This window comes from Hyperoodon ampullatus (genome assembly GCF_949752795.1).
Source record: "Hyperoodon ampullatus genome assembly, chromosome: 18".
NCBI lineage: Eukaryota > Metazoa > Chordata > Mammalia > Artiodactyla > Ziphiidae > Hyperoodon > Hyperoodon ampullatus.
The window spans coordinates 13,926,567-13,948,129 of NC_136931.1; the positions used below are offsets into that span (position 1 = coordinate 13,926,567).

A 21,563-nucleotide genomic window follows, 5' to 3' on the forward strand; every position below is an offset into this window, starting at 1 on the left:
GACCCCGGGAGGGGCCCCTGCCCCATGACCCTGCCGCCCTGGGCTGCCTTGCAGGGCCGCAGGAAGTCCTCCGCTTGCCCTTGGCACACGTGCTTTTACCTGCTTGGAGCTGGCGCGCAACATGGTGCGGGGGCACTCGCCACCTCGCTCCCCGCCGCCCGGACCATCCTGGGAGGGCAGCTCCTCTGACAACAGAGTCAAAGCTGATCTCCCCTGACTGCCCCCCCGACTTGGTCCACAGCAGACTGGCAGGAGGCCCAGCCCCCAGCCCTTTCCAACCTCACTGCGGCTTTGCTCCGGACGCTGGAGAGAAGAGCTGCTCTCTGGCCTCCAGAGCTGTTAGGCCCTCCTCTTGCCACAGGCCCAACGGCCAGTGTGGGCCCCCCCGTCCCTCAGGCACTCTTGGACACACCCTGTACCGTCTACCCTGTCCCCACAAGCAGTCCTTGTCCGGTCAGCTCATTTTGTGTTCATAAAAGAACCCCCTCCCGTCCCTCCCCCCACCCCCAGCTCCAGCCCCCATCCCCAGAGGTGGCTGAAACCATCACCAGGATTGGTCACCATGTGCCCGGATGGCGACGGCATCCGAAAGCAGCTCCTGGGGGACTGGCCAGGTGACCTCTAGCCTCTGGACTCCTTCCCCGCTGCCCAGCCCCGCCCTGCCTCCAACCCCAGCCACCCCTCGGGGGAGGGGATGCTGCTTTAGGGTCCGCAGCCTCCTCCGAGCAGGTCCCCTGCATGTCTTCCCCAAGAGGCTTGACTTGGGCCCAGGCCCCTTTCCCCGACGACGATGACGACGACGACGACGACGATGACGACGATGACGACGACGGCAGCGACGGCGGCTGGGCTCCCAGCTGCAACCTCCCCCACCCAGCCCCCGCCCCCGCCCCCAACAGCCAGCCATCCCGTAGAGCTTTCTCAGCAAACCAGATACCTTAGCCGGTTGGGCCCCTGGCCCTTGCACAGCTGCTCCCCGACGGAGAGGAGCCTGGAGAGGCAGAGAGATGAGACGACGGAGGAGGGAGGAGGAGGGGGCTCAGTCAGGGCGCGATGGGCTAGCATTCCGGAAGAGCCCGAGGCCACCGTCCCTGGGGAGGTGGCGAGAAGCTGGGCCAGGCTAGCTAAGCGGTGGCACTGCGGGCCCAGCCAGGCTGGTGGGACCGGGAGAGGCTGGCCCGGCCCCGCTGCTGTGGGCGGGGAGCGTGGCTCGGGGGCTCACCCACACCAGGAAAAGGCAGGGCCCGAAAGGAGGAAGAGGAAGGACAGAGTGGGCAAGCACAGGTTGAAACAGGCTCCAAATCCAAGTTCCAGGCCCGCAGGCTCTGTCCTGGCGAGGTTTGTTAAAGAAGTCATTTCCTGTTTAAACCTTGAAATCCAAGATGAGTGTCTCTTTCCAATAAAGTAGCTTTGCCCCGTACGACTTTAAAAAAAAAAAAAAAAAAAAGCTTGCCTGGCTTTGCTCTCTCCTGTGCCTTTGCTCTGAGTGGTCGCTGCCCACCGACCAGGCCACTTGCCTCACCCGGGCCAGAGGGTGGGATCACAAGATGCGGGGCGCCGACCTGTCATTGGTGACGGTCCTGCGGAGCCGCACCCCGCGCCGGATGGCCACCAGCATGTCTTCAGCCGGGGGGTCGCTGGTGGCAGCGGGGGGCGGGGTGGGAGTCTCCTCCACGGGGGTGGCCGACAGGGCAGTGGGGAAGGGGAACTGGCCCTCGCCCAGGGCATGGGCGCCGGCCACCAGCTCCCCGAGCTTCTCCACCAGGCTGTGCCGGTTGGCGGCCAGCTGCTGCTGCTGCTGCTGCTCCTCGTCGTCCTCGGCTGCCAGCCCGGCCCCCGGCCCCGGGTAGCTGGCGGCCTCAGGGGACGGGCTGCCCCAGGCTGTGTTGGGCAGGCTGAGCCTCTTCGGGGAGGCCCTGGCCAGGTCCGGGGCCAGGGGCGAGGCGGCCTCGTCAGTGTAGAAGACGCACTCCTCGCTGCCCGCCCGCGTGGGCCCCACGTAGCTGGGGGAGTCGGGCACCGTGGGCGTCTTCACGGGGACAATGGGCGGCCGGATGGGGATGGGGCCGGCGCTGGAGAGGGTGCGGCGCACGGCGGGCTTGGTGGAGGGAGTGCGGCGGATGGTGGCCACGCCAGGGGGTGCGCCCGACGTGGTGGGCAGCCCGGCGGTGGGCAGCCCCGCAGTGGAGGCCGGGCGCTTGGTCTGGATCAGGCGGCGGTAGTTCTGGGCGATGTTGCTGTTGCGAGGGATGGTGGACGACTTGTCGAACTCGGGTGGGCCCTCCCCGTCTGCGTCCCCGTTCACTGAGTAGCAGTCGTAGTCGGAGCCTGGGGGGCACGGGATGCGGTGGGCCTGGGGCCCTAGGGGTCTGTGAAGGCCCAGCCGCCTGCCCCCGGCCCCCAGGGCCTACCTTGGGAGGGGATGGTGTCCTCGGAGCAGGAGGGTGTGGTGGTCTGCGTGCTGTAGCCGCTCGAGTACTGCAGGGAGTCCCGGCTGCTCTTCTGGTGCTCCAGGCTCAGGCCGCGGGTCAGCACCATGGCCAGATCACTGGCCGCGGGGGACACCTCCTCACCGTGCTGGGGGTGGTAAGACTGCAGGCTGAAGCCTTGCTCCCCACTTCCCCCTCAGCCCGGACTGCAGGCAGCCCCCAACAGGCTGAGCGGTCTGAGCTGGCCCTGCGACCACTTGCCTGGCCTCCTGGAGCTGACCTAGGAGTGAAGGTGGGGCCCTGGTTGGGCTGCCCAGGGAGGTGCCGCTTACCTTGGCTGCGATGGTGGCAGGGGACATGCGGGGTCGCGGGGCCTCCTCTCCACTGGGGCCCAGGGTGCCCCCGCTAGCCGGGCCTGGCTCTGTGTCTCGGAGGAGCTCCACTCGGTCCTTCCTCCGCTGCAGGGTGCTGCCTGAGGGCTGCTCGTGGGGGCCGGCCTTGGCCCAGTCCTGCAGGGCATGGCCAAGGGGGCCCTCACTGTTGTTGAGGTCCAGGGTTTCCAGACCCACATGGGGCCTCAGGCTCACAATCATGGCCAAGGACAGAGCACAGAGGGCGCTGTGACACCCCAGTCCTGCCAGGCCCATGGGCAGGATGAGGAGCCCCGGGAGGGGAAGATGTGAGCGTGTGGGGAGTGGCTGCAGGTGGTGCCCAGGAGGCCTGTCTCGCGGGGGGCAAGTGCTTCGTGCACGCCCCTCTGGTTGAACCTGGGCCCTCCCTGTGTCCCGCTGTGGGTGGGAAGCACTGACCGTGGTAGGGGAGCTGCACTCGCTGACGGACTGGCAGGTTTCCGAGGCCTCGGAGGATGCTGAGCTGGAGGACTTCTGCCACGCAGAGGTGAGCAGGCAGGCGGATGGGCGGGGAGGCAGGAAAAGAGGAGGGAATAGATCTGGTCACAGCGCTGGCATGCAGCAGGGCCTGCTGACTCAGCATCCCCACCCCACGCCCTCCAGGGCCACGGCCACGGCCGTGAGCGTATGCAGTGGAAGGCAGCACCCAGAGCGCACGCCATGGGCAATGACCTGCCCCCCAGCCCAGCCCAATAACCACACACTTTGAGGATTAACAAGAGGACTGGCTGCTGATGGCCTGGATGTGGTGGGCAGGGAAAGAGCGATACTAAGGAGGGCAGCGGGGTGCTGGCTTGAACTGCTGGGTTGATGTGTCACTGTTTTCTCAGAAGGGCAGGCCTGGGGGAGGAATACAGTCCAAAGTTCCATCCTATACATGTTAAGCTGAGCTGCCTGTTAGGTATCTATGCCCAGATGCAATGCAGGCAATTGTATTTACAGTCTGGAGTTTAGGGCGAAGTCAGGTTTGGAACCACAAATCCAGCAGCTGTCGGACAGAATAAGGTCACCTAGGCAGTCAGGATGACGGTGGTTAGAGAAAAGGTTCAAGGACGTCAGGCCGACATTCAGTGCTTTGGAAGAAGAGGATGGCCCAGCGAAGAAGAGTGACAGGAGCTGCTGGTGGTGTGGAGGAAGACCACGAGCAGGTGGTGTCACAGAATCAGGGGAAGAACCTGACGCGCAAAGGAGGGAGGGTCAGTTGTGCTCGGCTGCTGGGGGTCCGTGCAGATGAGGCAGAGGGGTGTGTGTGCAGACCTCCAGAACTGTTTCACAGAATGGTGGGGCACAAGCCCACTGCGGACAGGACCGAGGGTGCCCAGGAGGCTCCTGCTCTGGACAGTGGCAGGAACTAGGTGCCCTGGAGGCCCCCCAACTCAAAACAACAAAGAGGGACTTCCCCGGTGGTCCAGTGGTTAAGTCTCCACGCTCCCAGTGCAGGGGGCCTGGGTTTGATCCCTGGTCAGAGAACTAGATGCCACATGCATGCCGCAACTAAGACCCGGCGCAGCCAAATAAATAAATACATAAATAACAAAAGAACAACAACAACAAAGAATGAAGAAAAAAGCAAGGGCAGAAACAGGACCATGAGGGTCCCCAGGGCAGAGGCTGGCTTCAGCACTGTGGTTGAGACTGGGCAAGTGGCAAGGTGGAGAGCTCACCCTGTCGATGACCCAAATTAAACCTGGAAGGGAACTAATCAGTAGCACCTCTCCAGATCCTGTACCAGCCAGGTAAGATTCTCTAAATCATCCTGGTTTAGACTCCCAGATCTTTTTAATAGTTTATGATGAGCCAAGATGACTAAAATAAAAGGAACTAAACTCTATAGGTAAGGATTCGGAGGAAATAATAAACACATTTAGAATTTTACCAATATAATTGTTAAGACAAAATAAAAAATAAAAGGAAAAAAATATTTGGAAAACTCAACGGAAAAATTCAACACCCATTCATGGAAAACAAAATACTTAGACTAGCAACAGAAAGGAACTTCCTTAATCTGATAAAGAGTTATCCACAAAAATATCAATACTTTTCTTTCTGAGGTTGGAAAAAGATAAGGATGCCCACTATCACCATTTCTATTTAGCACTGGAAATTCTAGCAGTGCAGTAAAGCATGAAAAAGAAGTAAAAAGCAAAAGGATTGGAAAAGAAGAAAATAGTTGTTTGTAAAAGACATGACTGTGTATGTATTATAGAATATTCAAAAGAACTAATACGTGTTTTTAGCGAGGTTATTGGATACAAGATCAACATAGAAAAAAATCAAATTGCTAAATATCAGCAGCTAAAAAACAAGTAAAAGACTCTGAAAATGCCGAAATAATTTAAAATAGCATCAATAAACATCAAATACCCAGGGCAAAAAATCCAGCAGTAGATGTGCAAGATCCTCACATGAAAACTGCAAAATACTATTGAGAGAAGGTAAAGCCATAATAAATGGAGAGACATATGTAATCCCAGTCAGAATCCCAGGGGTTGTTTTTTGGTTTTTTGGTTTTTTTTAGTGGAAACTGACAAGCTGATATTAAAATTTATAAGGGAATGCAAAGGGCCAAAAATTGACAAGGTAATATTGAAGAATATCAAAGCTGGAGGACTTTTTTTTTGGGGGGGGGTTCACGGGCCTCTCACTGTTGTGGCCTCTCCTGTTGCGGAGCACAGGCTCCGGACGCGCAGGCTCAGCGGCCATGGCTCACGGGCCTAGCCGCTCCGCAGCATGTGGGATCTTCCCAGACCAGGGCACGAACCCGTGTCCCCTGCGTTGGCAGGCAGACTCTCAACCACTGCACCACCAGGGAAGCCCTGGAGGACTTTTATTACCAGATATCAAGATTTTTTATAACGCTATTAATAATTAAGATGGTGTGGTATTGGTACAAGAACGGACAAATCAACCAGTGGAATAGAATACAAACTCCAGAAACAGCTATGCATTCACAGACACCCGTTTTATGACAAAGGTAACACACTACAGTGCAGTGGAGGAAAAGATGGTATTTTCAAAAAATTGTCAATTAGATATTCATATGGAAAAAATGACCTCTACCTCACCACACACACACACACACACACACACACACACACACACACACACACACACACACACACAATTCCAGATGAGTTGCAGATCTAAATGAAGAAAAGGTAAAACAAAAAGGCTTTTTTTGGAGGAAAACATCTTTGTGACCTTGGAGTACACAAAAATACCTCAAACAGGACAGAAAAAGCAATAACAATTGAAAAAAAATGGATAAATTGGACACATTAAAATTAAGAACTTTAGGTCATTAAAAGACCCCATTAAGGGAGTAAAACAGCAACCCACAGAATCAGAGAAGATTATCAGATGAAAAGACTTGTAGCCACAATATATAAGAAGTTCTACAAATCAACAAGAAAAAGACAACCTAGGAGAGAAAAATAAGCAAAAGATCTGAACAGGTCCTTCACAAAAGGAGGATATCCAAATGGCCTTTAAAGTATGAAAAGGTGTTCAACCTCATTAGTCATCAGGGAAATACAAATTAAAAACACAGGGCAATATGATATAACACCTATCAGAATGGCGCAAATGAAAAGGATACCAAGGTCTGGTGAGGAGGTGGAATAGCAGTAAACCACTGCTGTGCTCTTCCTGCCCATTTAATTACGGGAAGACATCAGAGACACTCGAGATGAGGGATATTCTACGAAATACATAACCAGTATTCAAAAGTCATTGAAGAGGGACTGAGGAGCCATTACAGACTGGAGAAGCCTAAAGAGAGACAATAATAAAATGCAAGGTAGGGTCCTGTGTTGGATCTTGGACTCCTGGACCAGGAAAAGGACGTTAGTGAGAAAGCTGGCAAAATGTGAAAAGAGTCTGTTGACTAGTTAACAGTATTGTGCCTGTGTTAATTTCCTGGTTTTGAAAATTGTTTGGTAGTTACGTGAGATGTTAACATCTGGGGAGACTGTGGGGAGGGAGGGTGGGTGGGAACTCTGCACTCTTTTTACAGATTTTCTACAAGGCTAAAATTATTTCAAAATTAAAAAAAAAAAACAAACCCTTAATGGATAAGTTAAATAGCTATAAAATAGAGAAAAAGTACATTGGAAGATGGACCTGAAGAAATTACCCAGAGAAACAAAGAGATGGGAAATATGAGAGTGAAGAAACACACAAATGAAAGTAAGAATAAAGAGATAATGGTTGACAGGCTTCCCTGGTGGTGCAGTGGTTAAGAACCTGCCTGCCAATGCAGGGGACACAGGTTCGAACCCTGGTCCAGGAAGATCCCACATGCCGCGGAGCAACTAAGCCTGTGTACCACAACTACTGAGCCTGCGCTCTAGAGCCCGCAAGCCACAACTACTGAGGCCTGCACGTCTAAAGCCCGTGCTCCGCAACAAGAGAAGTCACCGCAATGAGAAGCCTGCGCACCGCGGTGAAGAGTAGCCCCCACTCGCTGCAACTAGAGAAAGCCCGCGCGCAACAAAGACCCAACTCAGCCAAAAATAAATAAATAAATAAATTTATATATATATTAAAAAAAGAGATAATGGTTGAAAATTCCTAGAACAAATGAAAAACATGAATACAGAGATAGAGAAACACAAACACACCAAGTGAGGTTAAACAAAAACAAATCCACAATTAGATACATTGTAGAAAAACTAAAGTGGCCAGAGAGAGAAGTCAGATCATTCACAAAGGCACAACAGTGACTGACAGCGGACGTTACAACCAGCCACAGAAGCCAGAACATGGGGGGAATATATCTTCAAAATGTGGAAACGGAGTAAATGTCACCCCAGAATTGCACCCCTGGCAAAACTAACTTTCAAGAAAGAGGAAAAATATAAAGCATATTTACAGATAAACAAAGACTGAGAGTTTACTACTACAGACCCATTCTAAAAGAACTTCTAAAGGACATATTTTACTTTAGAAAGAAGGAAAGTGACCTTAGAAGGAAGATGGGATACAAGGAAAAAATGAACAAAAAAAGTGTAAACACATATGGGTAAATCTAAACAGATACTGTATGTATAAAATAATGATAAAATTAAGAAGAAAAATGTCAATCATGGGGATGATTAAAAAGGAGATATATATAGCTAATAAGGGGAGGGAGTGAGTGACTGAAGTTAAAATATATGTTAAGGTCCTTGAATTATTCAGGAGGTGGGGCTGTGACTTTGCTACGGATGCATGGTAAAATTTCAAGGTAACCTGTAAAAGAAATGAAATAAGAAGTATAACTTAAAATCCAGTAGAAGGAAAATAATGGGGAAAGGAAAAAACAAAAAGCAAGAGAAGAGGCAAAAGAAGCACAGAAAAAGCAGGATGAATAGAAAGAAAAAAGTAAGACAGAAGTCTAAATATTGCCAGTAATCATAATAAATATGAATGGACTAAAAACGTCCATTAAGAGATTGTCAGATTGGATAAGAAAAGAAAATCTAGGCATATGCTGTTTATAAGAAACTCATCTAAAACATAAGGACACAGTGAGCTTAAAAGCTGAGACAGAAAATGGTACCATAAATATTGAGCAAAATAAAGCTGAAGGAGCAGTAGTAATATCGAAACAGACTTTAAGCTAGAAAACATAAAAGTAACAGAAAATCAACTACATCACGTTAGGAGATTCAGTTCACTAAGAAGAGTTAACATTTTGAAGTTGTATGCACCTAATAAGATAGTCTCCAAATATATAAAGCAAACGGATAGAACTACATGGGAGAAATGAACAATTCCAGCTTTTCAACTACTGATAGGTAAAGCAGACAGGAGTGAATGGGGAATGAGGTAGAGGTGGTCAGTGTGGACAAATCTTTTGAGAAGTTTTGCTGTGAAGGAGAGACTAGGTGGCTGGAGGAGAACATGGAGGAAGGGAGGGCTTTTAAGATGGATGATACCAGAGCATGTGTTTGTGTACTGATAGGAATGAGCCAGCAGAGGAGGGGAGACTGGGAATGCAGTGGGGACATCCTTGGGCAAGAGAGCAGGAAAAGAGAATGCTGAGCTCAAATGGAGGCACTCGCCATGATGGGGAAGGACAGCACCCTGGGCATGTGGCCTGACCTCCCTCTGTCTCCTGCTGTAGTTCTCTGTTTCCATCTCACTGAGGCTGCAGGATCTGAGCCTGCATCTGAAGAGATTCTTGGGCCAGTCTCTGTGTTCAGAATGAGCTGGCCAAAGTGTGGAGAAGGGGGAGGATGTCTGCAGATCCTGGGGCTCCTGGGGGTACCTCCTAGGGCCAGCCACTCCATCACAGCCAGCTTATGCAGGGGGAGGGTCACAAGGTGCCAGAGCTGGTAAGCTGCTCCAAGACCTAGGCTTGAGGCAGTGAGTTCAGGTTGGTCCTCAATGTGGTGGCCCTGGGGACCTCCAGGGCTAGTCTCAACAGCCATAGGTGGCCCCCGACGTGGATGGCCTGAGGCTGGCATGAGGCCACTGCACCCTACCCCAGGTGGTTCAGCAGATGCCCCCTCACCTGGCTGGTGATGTCTGAAGGCATGGGCGAGGGAGGCTTGGAGTAGGTGGCATCCTGGGAGATGAAGCCAGAGTCGTGGGAGGAGACGCTGGAGAGGCGGGCGCTGGCGGTGGCCGGCTGTGCCAGGCTGCGGTAGCGACAGGTGGAACCAGGTGAGTATGTTTGGGCACCCCCAGGCCACGGGGCTCCTCCACCCTTGGCACTGCTACTGCTGCTGGGGGCGCTGGGGGAGCGAAGGGGGGCGCACAGCAGCCAGACAGGGAGACACAGGGGTGTGTGTGGAAGGGCGACAGACGAGGGTGGGGGAGAGAGGTGAGGGGCAAAGGAAGGAAAAGACAATGTCAGACTACAAGGTCCTGAGACCAAAGTGCCACAGAGGAGCTGGGTTCCAGGACTGTGGGACAGGGTGGGGCCTGGGCAAGGGACCACACTGAAGAGCTGGCCCAGCGCCTGCCCCCGGAGCACCCCAGAGCTACCTCCTACTCTGCCATCAAGAAGAGTAGACCTTAGGTTAACAAGGAGGAAACGGAGTCACCCAGCATCAAACAGTTTCCCAGTTAGGCTACAACCAGACATAAGTCTGATCATGACTGTCTTCTCAAAGTCTGATATTTGCCATCAAATCCTAATTGAACGTCTACTGCGTGGTGACGGTCTGCGTGGGTCTCGGACTCACCATTGCCCTCATCCTTTCCGCCCCCTGAAGGGCGTCCAGCCCTCTGTAGTTCATATCCTCTATGCAACCATTTCATCCCTGGGCAACGTTCCTGGCAATGAAGGTCACCTTCCTCCTGAGCATGACCGGGAAGGTGCCCAGGCTCCACCCTTGGTCATGGGTGTCCCCTGCAATCAACTCTCTGCTCCTGTGCCAGTCACCCACCCGGGGTCTGAAGAGCCGCCGGTTGACGTGGACCCTCCTCTCCCTGCAGGAGCAGCTGACTGCTGTGCCTGGCTTATTGCCCATGCCCCAGTTGCCCAGCCAAGGTGGATCTGGGGAAAGGGTGCCTGGCACAGAGGGGTCTCCCTGCCAGTAACTCGCGCTATGCTCACTGCCCTCCCGCCGAGGAGCCTTGATCTTAAATAGCTCTCCAAGTCCCACCCAGGAAGTGCTCCTGAGCCTGAGCCTGACCGGTGACTGAGCAAGACCTTTGGCCTCTCGCTGGCTCTGCAAGACCTCAGGGCCCAGCTTAGGCTGAAGTTCGGGCCCGTGGCAGCTGCCCAGGCACCAGCTCTCAGGAACCACCCAGGCTGCAGTGTCCATAAGGTAATAAGCCTGTAGCCTCAGCACAAGTTCCCCAACGCCTCCACAGCCCTCCCCATCTTAGATTCTTACTACTGCCCCAGCACAGTGTTGAGCCTGGCAGAGTCTAGTGGTTAAATGCTGGGATTCTGTACCTCAGCTTTCCCTTCTGTGAAATGGAGACAACACCATACCTGATACGGTGGTGTTAGGATTCAATGAAGAAAATGCATAAAGCGCTTAGCACGGCACCTGGTGCGTACTTATTGCTCCATAAACGAAGCTGCTGCCCCTCCACCCGCCCCCAACACACGCCCGCACTAGCAGCAGTCTTGCGACGAGAGTAGTTTCCCCTATGCTTGCAGATTCCTTGATGACATAGGAGTTGTGTGGATTCTGGGGCCCTGAAGCTATTCTTGATGCAGTTTTGGTGGGACCTTCCCGATTCCTTGCTGCAGTACCCCTGCCCCTCCCTGCACCCCACTTCAGCCCCCCACTGACCTGCACATACTGGACTTCCGGGAGCTGGAGCTGCTGGGCGATGAGGGTGGGGTCTGGTAGGACCAGCTGTAGTCTGAGCCCTTCAAGTCTTTGATCACCTGGATGGGGACATGAATGGGGTCACTGGAAGCAGCCCTGCCCTGCAGAAAGCCTCATCATTTTCCTGGGCCTCCCCTCTGAGGGCTAGTAGGGCCAGAGGCCCCCGGCTGTCTTCCCAATTGAGAACTGGGCCCAAAAGAAGATCCCTGGGAGTCTGAAGCCCCCTGCCCCCCAGCCTTTTCCTAACACAAGCTCCTCACTCAGGGGCGGGAAGCAGGGCTGCCAGAGGGCTGGGGGGGATGCCTGGGGAGATTCTGCCCCCTCTGCTTCTCAGGGAAGCTACGCAGGCCAGGACATGGGAGAACCTGGTGCTCCCGAGGACTCACTGTCGCTGGCAGAGGAGCCAGGCCAGAGTGACCATGAAGGACACCACGGGGTTCAAATCCTGGCTCTGCTCTGCTCTTGGGCAAGTTCCTGGCTCTCTCCTGGGTTTCTCCTGTGAAATGCAGCCAATCATTCCTATTTTAGAGGGCCACTGGGGTGAATGAATGAGGTGACCCATGGGAAGTGCTCCGTGTGGGCTGGGCACACAGTAGGCGCCTAGTGAGAGCAACGCCACGGCGCTGTCAGGTAGGGCTGACCCTAGTGCAATGGGAGCACGGTGGTGAGGTGAAGTGGGCAGGGTGGCACGTGGGGGCAGGAGCGTCTGGGTCTAGGGGAGCTGACGGGTCTGGGTGTGGATGGCAGGTAGGCATCATCAGGCCTTGCTTGCTCAGGGGGATCCTGCAGATCTGGGACTTCTGCTCTTGATATAAAAGCCCCCATTGGGTCCTGGGCACACCACCCCTCACCTGGGCAGATGCTTCTAGATCCCCACAGGTGGTCCTCTGTGTCCAGCTGCCTCCCCCAAATGCTGTCCCCTTTTCTCCTCTATCATCCCCAACCAAGGGCAAGCCATCCCCTCCCCTGTCCTGTCCCCAGGGCTGGCCGCACCTGCTCGCTGGCGGGGGGCAGCTTGTGTGGCTCCGCGGTCAGCACCACCAGGTCATCGATGATGCCCTGCAGGTGGGTGATCTCTCCCAGCATGGTCAGCTCGCCGTTCTGATGGAACAGTAAGTCAGCCTCTTGGCCCCGCCCCTGCCCACGCACCCCGGTGGACCAGGCCACCCCGGGTCTCCCCTCCCTCACTCCTTCCCACCAACCAACGCTGCTTGGGCTGATGGAGGCTCCCAAATCATGGTTCTTGGGAACCCCTCAACTAGCCCAATGGTGGAGACGCTCAGAACGCCTCTCTGTCCCCAAGGAACCCACCACCACAGGCTGCAGGAAGGTGATGAAGGTGCAGAAGCGGCCACGCTCCTCAGTCAGGGCCCTGCGCACCGCCTGCTTCTCCGTCTCCTCCAGCAGCAGGTACATGTCGTTCACGTCCTGCAGGGCACTGTCCAGCTGGGGCTGCAGGTCTCCTTTCCCTGGAGGGGTTGGGAGGAGAGGCCACGCTGGGGATGCCGGCCTGGCCCACCGCATCCACAGCTCAGACCCCGTGGTGGTGTCCCTGGCCGTGGGGCTGGGTACTGCCATGGGGGCCAGGGGGCTGGGGAGGGCAGTCGGGACGCTGGGGCTTGTGGAAGGGCTGGTACCCAGAGCAGACAGAGAGGACAGATAAACAAAGCACACAGGAAAGATACCAAAGCTGCGAAGCCACCCAGGTCCTGGGGTGAGCAGAGCCCTGGGCAGCCCCAGGGCCGCCCTTGGAGCAGCTGCGCTCAGGAGAGCCCAGTGGCAGCCTCCACAAGAGCTGAGACTTCCACCCCCCAGGATACCCTCACTGCCCGTGGGATGGTGGCCCCTCACGTCCCAGGGCACAGGGAGGAGGAAGGGAAGCAGGACAAAGGAGAGCGTGGGGGGCGCAGCTGTAGGCCAGGCCACGAGGGGGTGTAGGGGCCAAGAGGGCTAGGGGCTGGGCCCAGGGGACAGGGAACGGGGTGCCTCCGTATGGGTCCCCACTCAGCTCAGGGAATGATGCACAAGGACAGCAACAGCGACACCAAGAAGCGGCGAGAGAGACAGGGAGAGGTAAGAAGATGATGTAAAGGAGACAGCGAGACAGGAAGTGGGGAGGCAAGAGGTAAGGACTCTGGGAGGGCCTGGTGGGGGTGGGGCAGCCAGGGCCTGTGTCCCCACCCTGCCCGGTCCAACCCCTCTTGGCCTGGCAGACTGACCCAGCAGTGGCCCCGGACTCATCCCTGGCCAGGGGCCCCAGGGGCCCCAAGGGGACTGTGCCCCAGGCCCCTCCCTCGCTGGACCGACCGCCTTCCTCGCTCTTCCTTGGCCTGGAGAGGCTCCTTCCAATGGCCCTGAGCTGGGGGAGACAGACAAATGCGACAAGGACGACAAGGACGGGAGGAGCAGCTGGAGGGATGGACATCTGACTTACCAAGTAGCTCTACAGGAAGGATTGGGACGAGGAGAGGAGAGGAGAGACAGAGAAAGAAAGAATGTGTGAAAGACAGCCGGATGGACAGAGCCACTCCTGGGGGTGGGGGTGGGGCCTGGGGGGGCCTGGGCCTGTTGGCCTCCTGCTGCCTCCCTGGGAGGGGAGGTCCTGGGTCGGGTCTGGGGTGCAAGGTGCTCCCTCTGCCCCACCCAACAGGTTGGAGGGTCCTGTGTGCGGGATAGGGCCCCTCAGGCCAGGATGATGCCCTGGGGCGCCCCTCGGGGCGGCGGGGGAGACAGAGCGGGGCCCCGTGGGGCTATGCCTCTGTGGGCCAGCTCTGGGCTCTACCTTTGCGTGCTTTCTTCTGCAGCTTCAGCGTGTCTGAAGATTTCTTCTTGATCTCATGCCTGGCTCGTTTGTACTCTGTGCAAGGGATGAGAAAGGAGCCCTGTGACGGCGGTTTCCGCCCAGTGTGGGGCGGGAAGCACGGCCGAGCCCCAGACCCACCTTTTGCGTGGTCCTTGTCCAGCTGGTTGGCCGACTTCTTCCAGTCCTCGATGCGCTCCTGCAGTGGGTTGATGAGGCTCTCCAGAAGCGCACTGTGGGCGGGGGCAAGAGGGTCAGGGCCACCATGGAGGTGTCCCCGTGACACGCCCCCCTCCCCGACCGCAGCGCCCACTCACTTGGTGAACTGCCGCAGCTTGGTCTCGATGCTGCGGTGGCGCATGCACATGCGCGTGAGCGCCGAGCCGATATCCCGCGTGGCCCCTGGCGAGGCAAGCGCGCAGCATGTCAACGGGCCCGCCGGGGCTTCTGCAGTCCCGGCCTCGGGCCACGAGGGGGCGCACCGGCCCGAGAAGGCCGAGCCGGCACCCCGCGCCCCACCCCCCAGCTTTCCGCAATCCTGCCGGCCTCAGCAGGCGACTTGATCTTTTCTCAGTATTTACCAAGGCCCTCCTCCGTACGGGCCCCAGGTCCTGCGCATCCTGGCTATGCCAGCCTCCTGCAGCTGCGGCTGCTCTGCTGGTCGGGCCAGGAGCTGCTCTTCACCCCAGCTGGGAGAGGCTGGCATCAAAGACCAACCAAAATCCCCTCCTGCCCTACCAGGAACCCCCTCCCGGTGTGCCCAGATGCAGGTGTGAGAGTGCCAGCACGCGCCCACTGCCTTGGTTCTCACCACCCGAAGGAGCAGGGGACCCAGGTCCCTGCTACTCAGACCAGAATGCAGAGGAGATGCCAAGGACAACAGGGAATGTTCACCTGCCCTCTGTGCTCTCAGAACTGGCAGAAGGGGGTGGAAAAGAAGAAGCCACAGTCAAACTCACCGTAGGGAAGCATGAACAACTGTGGCTGAGGGGTCAAACCAGACGCCCAGAAGCGAGAAGGGAACCCCCCTTTGTAACATCCTGTCATCTTTCGCCCACTCCTGCTTGCATGCCTCTAATGACGAGAGGCTCACTCTCTACACAAAAAGCCCATTCCATTAGGGAGCAGAACTCAAGGTCCCGACTCTGGGCCTGGTGTCCTCTTCCCGGTTCCTATTCCACTCAGCCTTTCCAGCTTCCAAGCCCAACCTGGGGCATCCCCAACCTCCAGCCATGCCCCCTCCCTACCTCGGGTGTTGGTGGCCATGTCAGCCACTTTCTGGAAGGCATCCAGGAAGGCCACAGCAGCCAGCACAGTGGTCCTGGGGAGATGGACAGCGGGATGGTCTGTGGGTGAGGTGTGTCTTTTCTACCCATTCCCTCCCCAGCTGGGGCACCCTCAGCAGCCTCACCTCAGCTGGGAATGCAGCTTTGTGGCCTTGGAGTTGAAGTCCTCCCAGATGGGGTAGGAGCTCTGCAGAGATGGGAGAGGAAGGGAGACTCCATGAGGACTGCAGGGCTCTACCTGGGCTGGGCTCCCCACATGCCTAGGTCCAGACTCTGGGCAGTTTCTGAGACAGCAGCCCTGCCCCTGCGGAGAGGAAGGCTCCTGGGCTCTCTAGGGGGACAGGTGACCAAGGACAGAGACCTGGGGCATGAAGAAGGCCTGGTCCTGGGACCAGGCACCTTTGCCCATTCCTCCCTTCCTGACAGTCAGGAACTCTGGCCCACTGTCTGCAATGGCGGCCCACATCCTCAACGGAGATGGAAGCAGTGAATGGCAGGTCCTGTCTCCTCGGGGATGGGAGGGGCCTGGCAGGGAATCTGGGCTGAGCCACATGAGGGGCACTATGTTCCCCCGACACAGCCCAGGATGGTCCACATGGCATGGGGGCAGAGGCACAGTGCCAGGGCTCAAGGCATGCCAGGTTTAAACTGGGGCCTCTGGGGCCCCCACCCTGTGCCCTGGAAGCAACTGCCAGCCCGGCCATCCATCCATCCCGGGCCAGCAGAAGTGGCTCCCAGGCCCAGGGAGGCTATGGCTGCTTCAGAGCCTGGCCAGCCTGCCTGGGACAGTCAGGCCCCAGGCTGAATGGGGCCTTGTGTGGCCAACAGAGCTACCTTTCTCCACCCCCGGTTCTCCTCCCCTCCTGGGGACACAGTGTGGCCTTTATCCCAGCCTGGCCCAAAGTTCTGAGTTGGGAGGGGGTTTCCCAGTAGGGAAGCCAGGCTCTTGGTGACCAAATTGTCCAGTGAGATCAAGGGGTTTTTCTGGCTAATGGGCCCTCGCATGGCTGTTGGGTTCTGGCCCAATGGCCCTGTGGAAGACTTGATTCTTGAAGGGGAGCCTCAGGCCGGCAAAGCCCCTGGCCCCAAAGTGCTTCCGACCTTCCCTTCCATGTGGGATGGGATGCTGGGAGCTGGGGCTTTTCCGGTGGAAAGGGGGAAGGCAGAGACCCCAGTCCCCAAGGCCTCAGAGGGAGGCTCTGCCGGGCTGGAAACCCAGGGACAGGGCCAGCCTGCAGGGGTGGGGAGGACAGGGCAGCTTCTGAGAGCCTCAGAAACTCCCTCCCCTCCCAGCCCAGCCCAACCAGTGGCCAGGGAAAGCAAATATTTGAGAAGTTCACACAGGCTGGAGCGGGAAGGGGGAGGCTGTGCGTGGGCTGTCTCCATGCGGCACGGCTCAGGGTAAAGGAGCCCGGGAGGCCGCCCCTGACAGTCCTGAGGGCCTGGTGCCCTCCCTCACCTCAACACCCTCAACCCTAAGCCTTGCCAAGACCTCCAGGGAGGAGGGATGATGCTGTGGGTACAGGGGTCCAGAGGCACCGTTCTGGCCCCCAGAAAACCTAAGCACCCCCAGCAGCCTCTGGGCAGTCTCAGAGGGCAGCAGGCTGGGAGGAGCTGGAAGACACAGGTCCCTACCCCATTAAAGTCCCTGGCTGGGGCCCACCCCGACGCTTCTGCCCAGCCAGGATGGCTCCATCCCAGACCCTCACAGCCTTGGCTTTCCCGGTGGAGAGCGGACAGGACGGGGCATGGGGGAGGCCAGGCCCGGCCCCTCCTCAGCAGATGGACAGGAGCACCTGGGTCTCTAAGGACCTGAGACTCCACCCCCCACTGGTAACTCATGAGGACCCCAGAGGTGAGGTTGAGGGGCCGAAGCAGCCAGAGCCCCAGGGGTGTCCTCAGTCTTCACCTGGACCTGTGCCCTCACGTGGGCCACACCCTGGCTGTCAGGTTCTAGGACTCTGGCTTGTTATCACTAGTGACAGGGACTGCTACTGTCTGTCGATCAAGAGCGTGTGGTGGGCCAGGCACTGTGTGATCGCATGGAATCCTTACAATGACCCTGTGAAATGAATACTGTTGTCACCCCCATTCTACAGATGAGGAAACTGAGGCTCAGAGAGATTAACCGGCTTGCTCAAGGCCATCAAGTGCCAGGGTCAGGATCTGATCCCGTCTGACTGGTCACTACACGTCAGGGATCCCCCCCCACACACTTCTGGGATGCGGGGAGACGAATATCTGGGCATCGAGGGTGGGTAGGGGGCAGGAACTACATGGATGGGAGAGACGCCCAGCTCTGCCCCCAGAGCAGTGGGCTGCTCTGGAGGGGAGAGGTTACGTGCTCACTAGAGGTGCTCAAGTGCATGGGATGAGACCAGTAGGCAGGCTGCTGGACCCCAGGCCCCTGGTACCCGGACACTGTCTCTAACCGGGCCCTAGGCTGTGCAGATGAGCGACTCAGGCTGCAATCCCAGAGAGGGGGCTTTCTGGGTGGCCTTGGGCCAGGGCGTCCTCTCTGAGCCTGTCTGCTCACCGGTAAGGTCAGGATGGGCAGTGCACCGATGTCAGCAGGTCAGTATGGAGACTGCATGGAAAGCACTAGCACAGTGCCCAGCACACAGTAAATGCTAGGTTAATGCTGGCGGACAGAGCAGATACTTGACCCCTGCTTCCCTGCCAGGAGCCTCTCCCACCTGGCCAGGGCCTATGTGTCTAGGTGACACTCCCCACTCTCGAGGGCAGGCAAAGATTATGACCCTGTTTTCTGGATGGGCCAGTGCTGCTGAAGGTGAGGCCTGGGGCTGAGGCACAGCCCTGGGTGCCACACCCAGCCCTGTCATCTTGGGCAAGTCCCTGCCCTTCTCTGGGATTCGATGGGCATCTGAGCTAAATGAGGCACAGCAGGCAAGGAAAGCTCCCGAGGGCCCCCTCCCGATGCCTGAGCTACTGTCCTCCTCCAGGCCGCCCCAGGCTCCAGGTGTAGGTCCTCTTCCCCCTACTCTGCCTCTCCCACGCCAGGGTCTGGGCCTCTAGGAGGGCCAGGGTGTGCTGTTGTGGGGCCTGTGGCCGTGCGGTGGCTGTGCTTGCCCTGTGTGGAGGGGCCTCACAGGTAAGCTCGGTCTCCTCAACCTGGCCACATTCCTCTACGGAAACCCTGCTGCTTCTGTGGCTCAGGCCACAGAAGGAAACAGCCAGAAGCTGTCCCTCAAATCCAGATGATCGACCTCCAGGTGGCCCGGTCCCCTGCTCTGTCCCTGGCCCAAACACATGCATGTGTCGTAGGTATATCAGGACTTGGCATCACTGCAGGTGAAACCTCTCCCAGTTTGCTTCCACACATCAGAAAATCCTGCCTCAGTCACTTGTTACAATCTGGGCCCAATTCCTTCTATCTCATCCCAAAGTGCCTTGCAAATTGCCTGGAGAGGGAGGGAGACAGTCCTGCCCCTCTGCTCTGTGCGAAAGCTGCTGCTCTCTGCAGTGTTTGTGGAGAGGATGCCAGAAGGAGGAGGGTGTGGGAAGGTCCCCCTCTGCCAGCCCTGGGAATGGGTGGGGGAGGGTTGTCTGGGCTGCTTGGTCCCAGGATGGAAACCCGGTGCCAGGGCTGTGATGCCCACAGGGCAGGAGGGGCTGCGGAGGGCAGAGAGAGGCCAGGACTTTTGGGGGCCGGCAGAAGCAGCTTGGAGTGGAGTTGCAGGGGACGGAGCTCTCGGGGGAGCACCCTATACGGGGGCAGTGAGTGGCACCTACGCATGCTGCTAACCCTGTAGTTCCCAGTGCGGGTGGCTCCAGTTCTCTTGGGGGTGGGGGGTGGGGTGCAGGGATCTGGCAGCTGCCCCTGGGGCTGTTCTCCTGGCAGCACTGGGAGAGCCCCCCGAAGGGCCTGCTTGGGCACTGTGGTGTGTCCTCCCGGGGCCTGCGACGTCACGGTAGGATTCTATGTTGTGTACTTGGGAGTGTGAGATAGGCTGTGAGGGCGGGGGTCTGACGAGGTCCCAGTTCTCTCCCCTGCTCGTCCCCTGCCCCACAGGCCTGCCCCAGAGGGGAAGGGCCCCCGTCGTGTCATCGGAGCTGCCAAACCCTAGCCTCTTTGGGGGAGAGGATCCCCCTCACTCCCTAGACCACCAGTGAGGGGTGAGGTCAGGGAGTGTCCAGCAGTCTCCTTAATGACCTTGAGCCATTCCCAGGCCTCAGTTTCCCCACCTGGTGAGCCAGCGGTGGGCCAGGAATTGGTGGCCCGCTGCAGCCTGACCTTGGGCAATCATGGAGAGGGGCTGGAGCTGACAGCCCGGAGCAAGAGTAGCCCTTCCCTGGGGCTGCTCCATCAACCCAACCTTCTCCCTCCTCCTCCCAAGGTGGGGACAGAAGCCTTGGGATGCAGGAACGCTCATCGTGGAGACCTTGGAGTCCTGGAGCTTGTTTTGGGGGACCCAGGCAGCGGGTGCGGAGGCCGAGGCCGGCAGGGAAGGAGTTAACGGTTCCCTGCTTTATTATTTTTCCCTGCTTTGGCGGTGACAGCATTGTCTGGGCTCCCGGGCCGTCGTGGGCGGGGGAGTGGGGGGGATGGTGGTGTTAGGGGGCGGAGGCCGGAGACCCCGGGCCCGTTAAAGGGCCGTGGAGTCGCTCCCGGAGCCAACCCCCATTCATGGTTTGGGGGTCTGGGGCGCGGGGAGTCCGCGTGTGCGCAGGCTCGGGTCTGGTCCCCAAGGGGGCGCTGCGACCCGGGCGACCCGGGGCTTGGACCCCGGACACCGCACGGACACCCCGGCACACGAGCACCCACACCCCCAAGACGGGCACCCAGAGACCCGGGCGCACGGCAGTCGCAGGCCAGACGCGCTCAGACAAGGACAAACAGACACGGCGGCGCACGGACACAGCGGGGCACGGCTGCCCTCCGCCACGCGTCCCCAGAGGGGGCACGCACCCGCATAAGCACCCGCGCGCCCGCAGGGTGGCCAGCCCCGCCGCGCCCCGTTACCTTCATGTCGTTGACGATGGCCTGGAAGAGCCCTCCCAGGGCGCCGCACTCCTTCTCCGCCGTCTCCATGCTCGGGCCGGGCGGCAGCGGCGGCGGCGGCGGGGCGCAGGATGGGCGCGGGGACCCGGGCCGCGGCGGCTTTCGCTCCAAGGCCGGGTCGGGCCTGCAGCCTCCGGGCTGCGCTCAGCGGCCGGGCGCGCCGCGCTCGGGGATCGCGGGCCGCCGCGGGGCGACGCGGGCCATGTCGCGGCGGGGCTGGCGGGCGGCGCGGGGGGCGCGGCGCGGGCAGTTGGCGGCGCAGCCTCGGCGCGGGGAATGGAGCGGCGTCCGTAATCCGAGCCGCCGAGGCTTGGACGTCACGTGGACGCACGGAGGGAGGGCCGCGGGGAGGGGCGGGGCAGGGCCGTGGCGGGAGGGGTCTGTGGGAAAGACCGGGCGAGCTCCGGCCCATTCACCAGGAATGGAGCCCAGGCTTTGAAATCCGAGCCCCGGCGCGGCCGAACTGGTCGGGCTAGAGGGCCCGGCAGGCGCAGGCGTCACCGCGGTTCGGGGGCGGCGCTGGGGCGGGGCTGCCCGGCTTGGCCGCGGGAGTGGGACCAGTGGTTGGGTGCCCGCTCCGGGAAGGTGACTAACACCACCCGGCCCCCCACCCCAGCCTTTGGTCTCCGGCCGGTGTGTGTGTGTGTGTGTGTGTGTGTGTGTGTGTGTGTGTGTGTGTGTCGGGGTGTGGGTGTGTGTCGGGGGGTGGGTGTTCCCGCGCTTTAAGAAGAGGGGGGGCAGGCTGGGGTCCTCGGGGCGCATCCCGTGGGATGGATACACCACACTCAGCAGGGGCGCACGGTGCCCTGGAGGCCGCCCGCCTTGGAACGTTTTATCCCAGGCACAGAAGGGTTTGGACCCTCCTCCAGAAGTTCTCTGGCTCCTTTTCCAAGCAGTGCCAGTGCTGATGCCACCTGCATGGGGTGCCCCAGGCCGGGCCTTTGCGGGGGTGGTGGTGTACTGGTCCTCAAGCAACCTCTTTCCTCGGGTTGGGGCCGTGTGGGACCAGCAGAACAGAGGTGGGCCACTGTCCCGTCTCTGACGACAGGGTACCCACATATGAGGATGCATGTGTGTGTACGTTGGCCATGGTGAGTTCAGTCTGTCATCCTGTTCTGGAGACTCCAGGCAGGGAAACCCACCCTCCCGGCCCTATGCTGGGGCTCTGGGGAAAAGCCCGCGCAAGATCCTTCTCTTCTATTCCAGGGACCCACAAGAGCCACTTGGGAGATCATTAGGCCAATCCGAGGCTTCCCAAACCCTGGGGTCAGGTGGACTCTGGCTTATAGGTTTGGTGAGCTAAGGCTCATTTAGCCAAATCAAGGGGTGGGGATGT

General features: G+C 58.3%; 1 protein-coding gene across 4 annotated transcripts; it reads right to left on the reverse strand.

Annotated features, from left to right (window-relative positions):
* Window positions 1-1,328: 1,328 nt before the first annotated feature.
* Window positions 1,329-20,257, reverse strand: MTSS2 (MTSS I-BAR domain containing 2; the record flags this gene model as incomplete). Of its 4 annotated transcripts, none has more annotated exons than XM_079723965.1 (14): window positions 1,329-2,328; window positions 2,412-2,577; window positions 2,762-2,938; window positions 3,239-3,313; window positions 9,339-9,465; window positions 11,080-11,177; window positions 12,112-12,219; window positions 12,430-12,587; window positions 13,901-13,975; window positions 14,060-14,151; window positions 14,236-14,320; window positions 15,166-15,239; window positions 15,330-15,391; window positions 20,189-20,257. In XM_079723965.1, 14 exons carry the CDS (start codon window positions 20,255-20,257, stop codon window positions 1,541-1,543), a joined length of 2,154 nt encoding a protein of 717 aa, XP_079580091.1. In that variant the 3' UTR covers window positions 1,329-1,540. The 4 variants fall into 4 exon arrangements, with proteins under 4 accessions (XP_079580091.1, XP_079580090.1, XP_079580089.1 ...); XM_079723964.1 differs by having other exon boundaries at window positions 9,339-9,561; XM_079723963.1 differs by having other exon boundaries at window positions 9,339-9,561; window positions 12,430-12,614.
* Window positions 20,258-21,563: the final 1,306 nt, after the last annotated feature.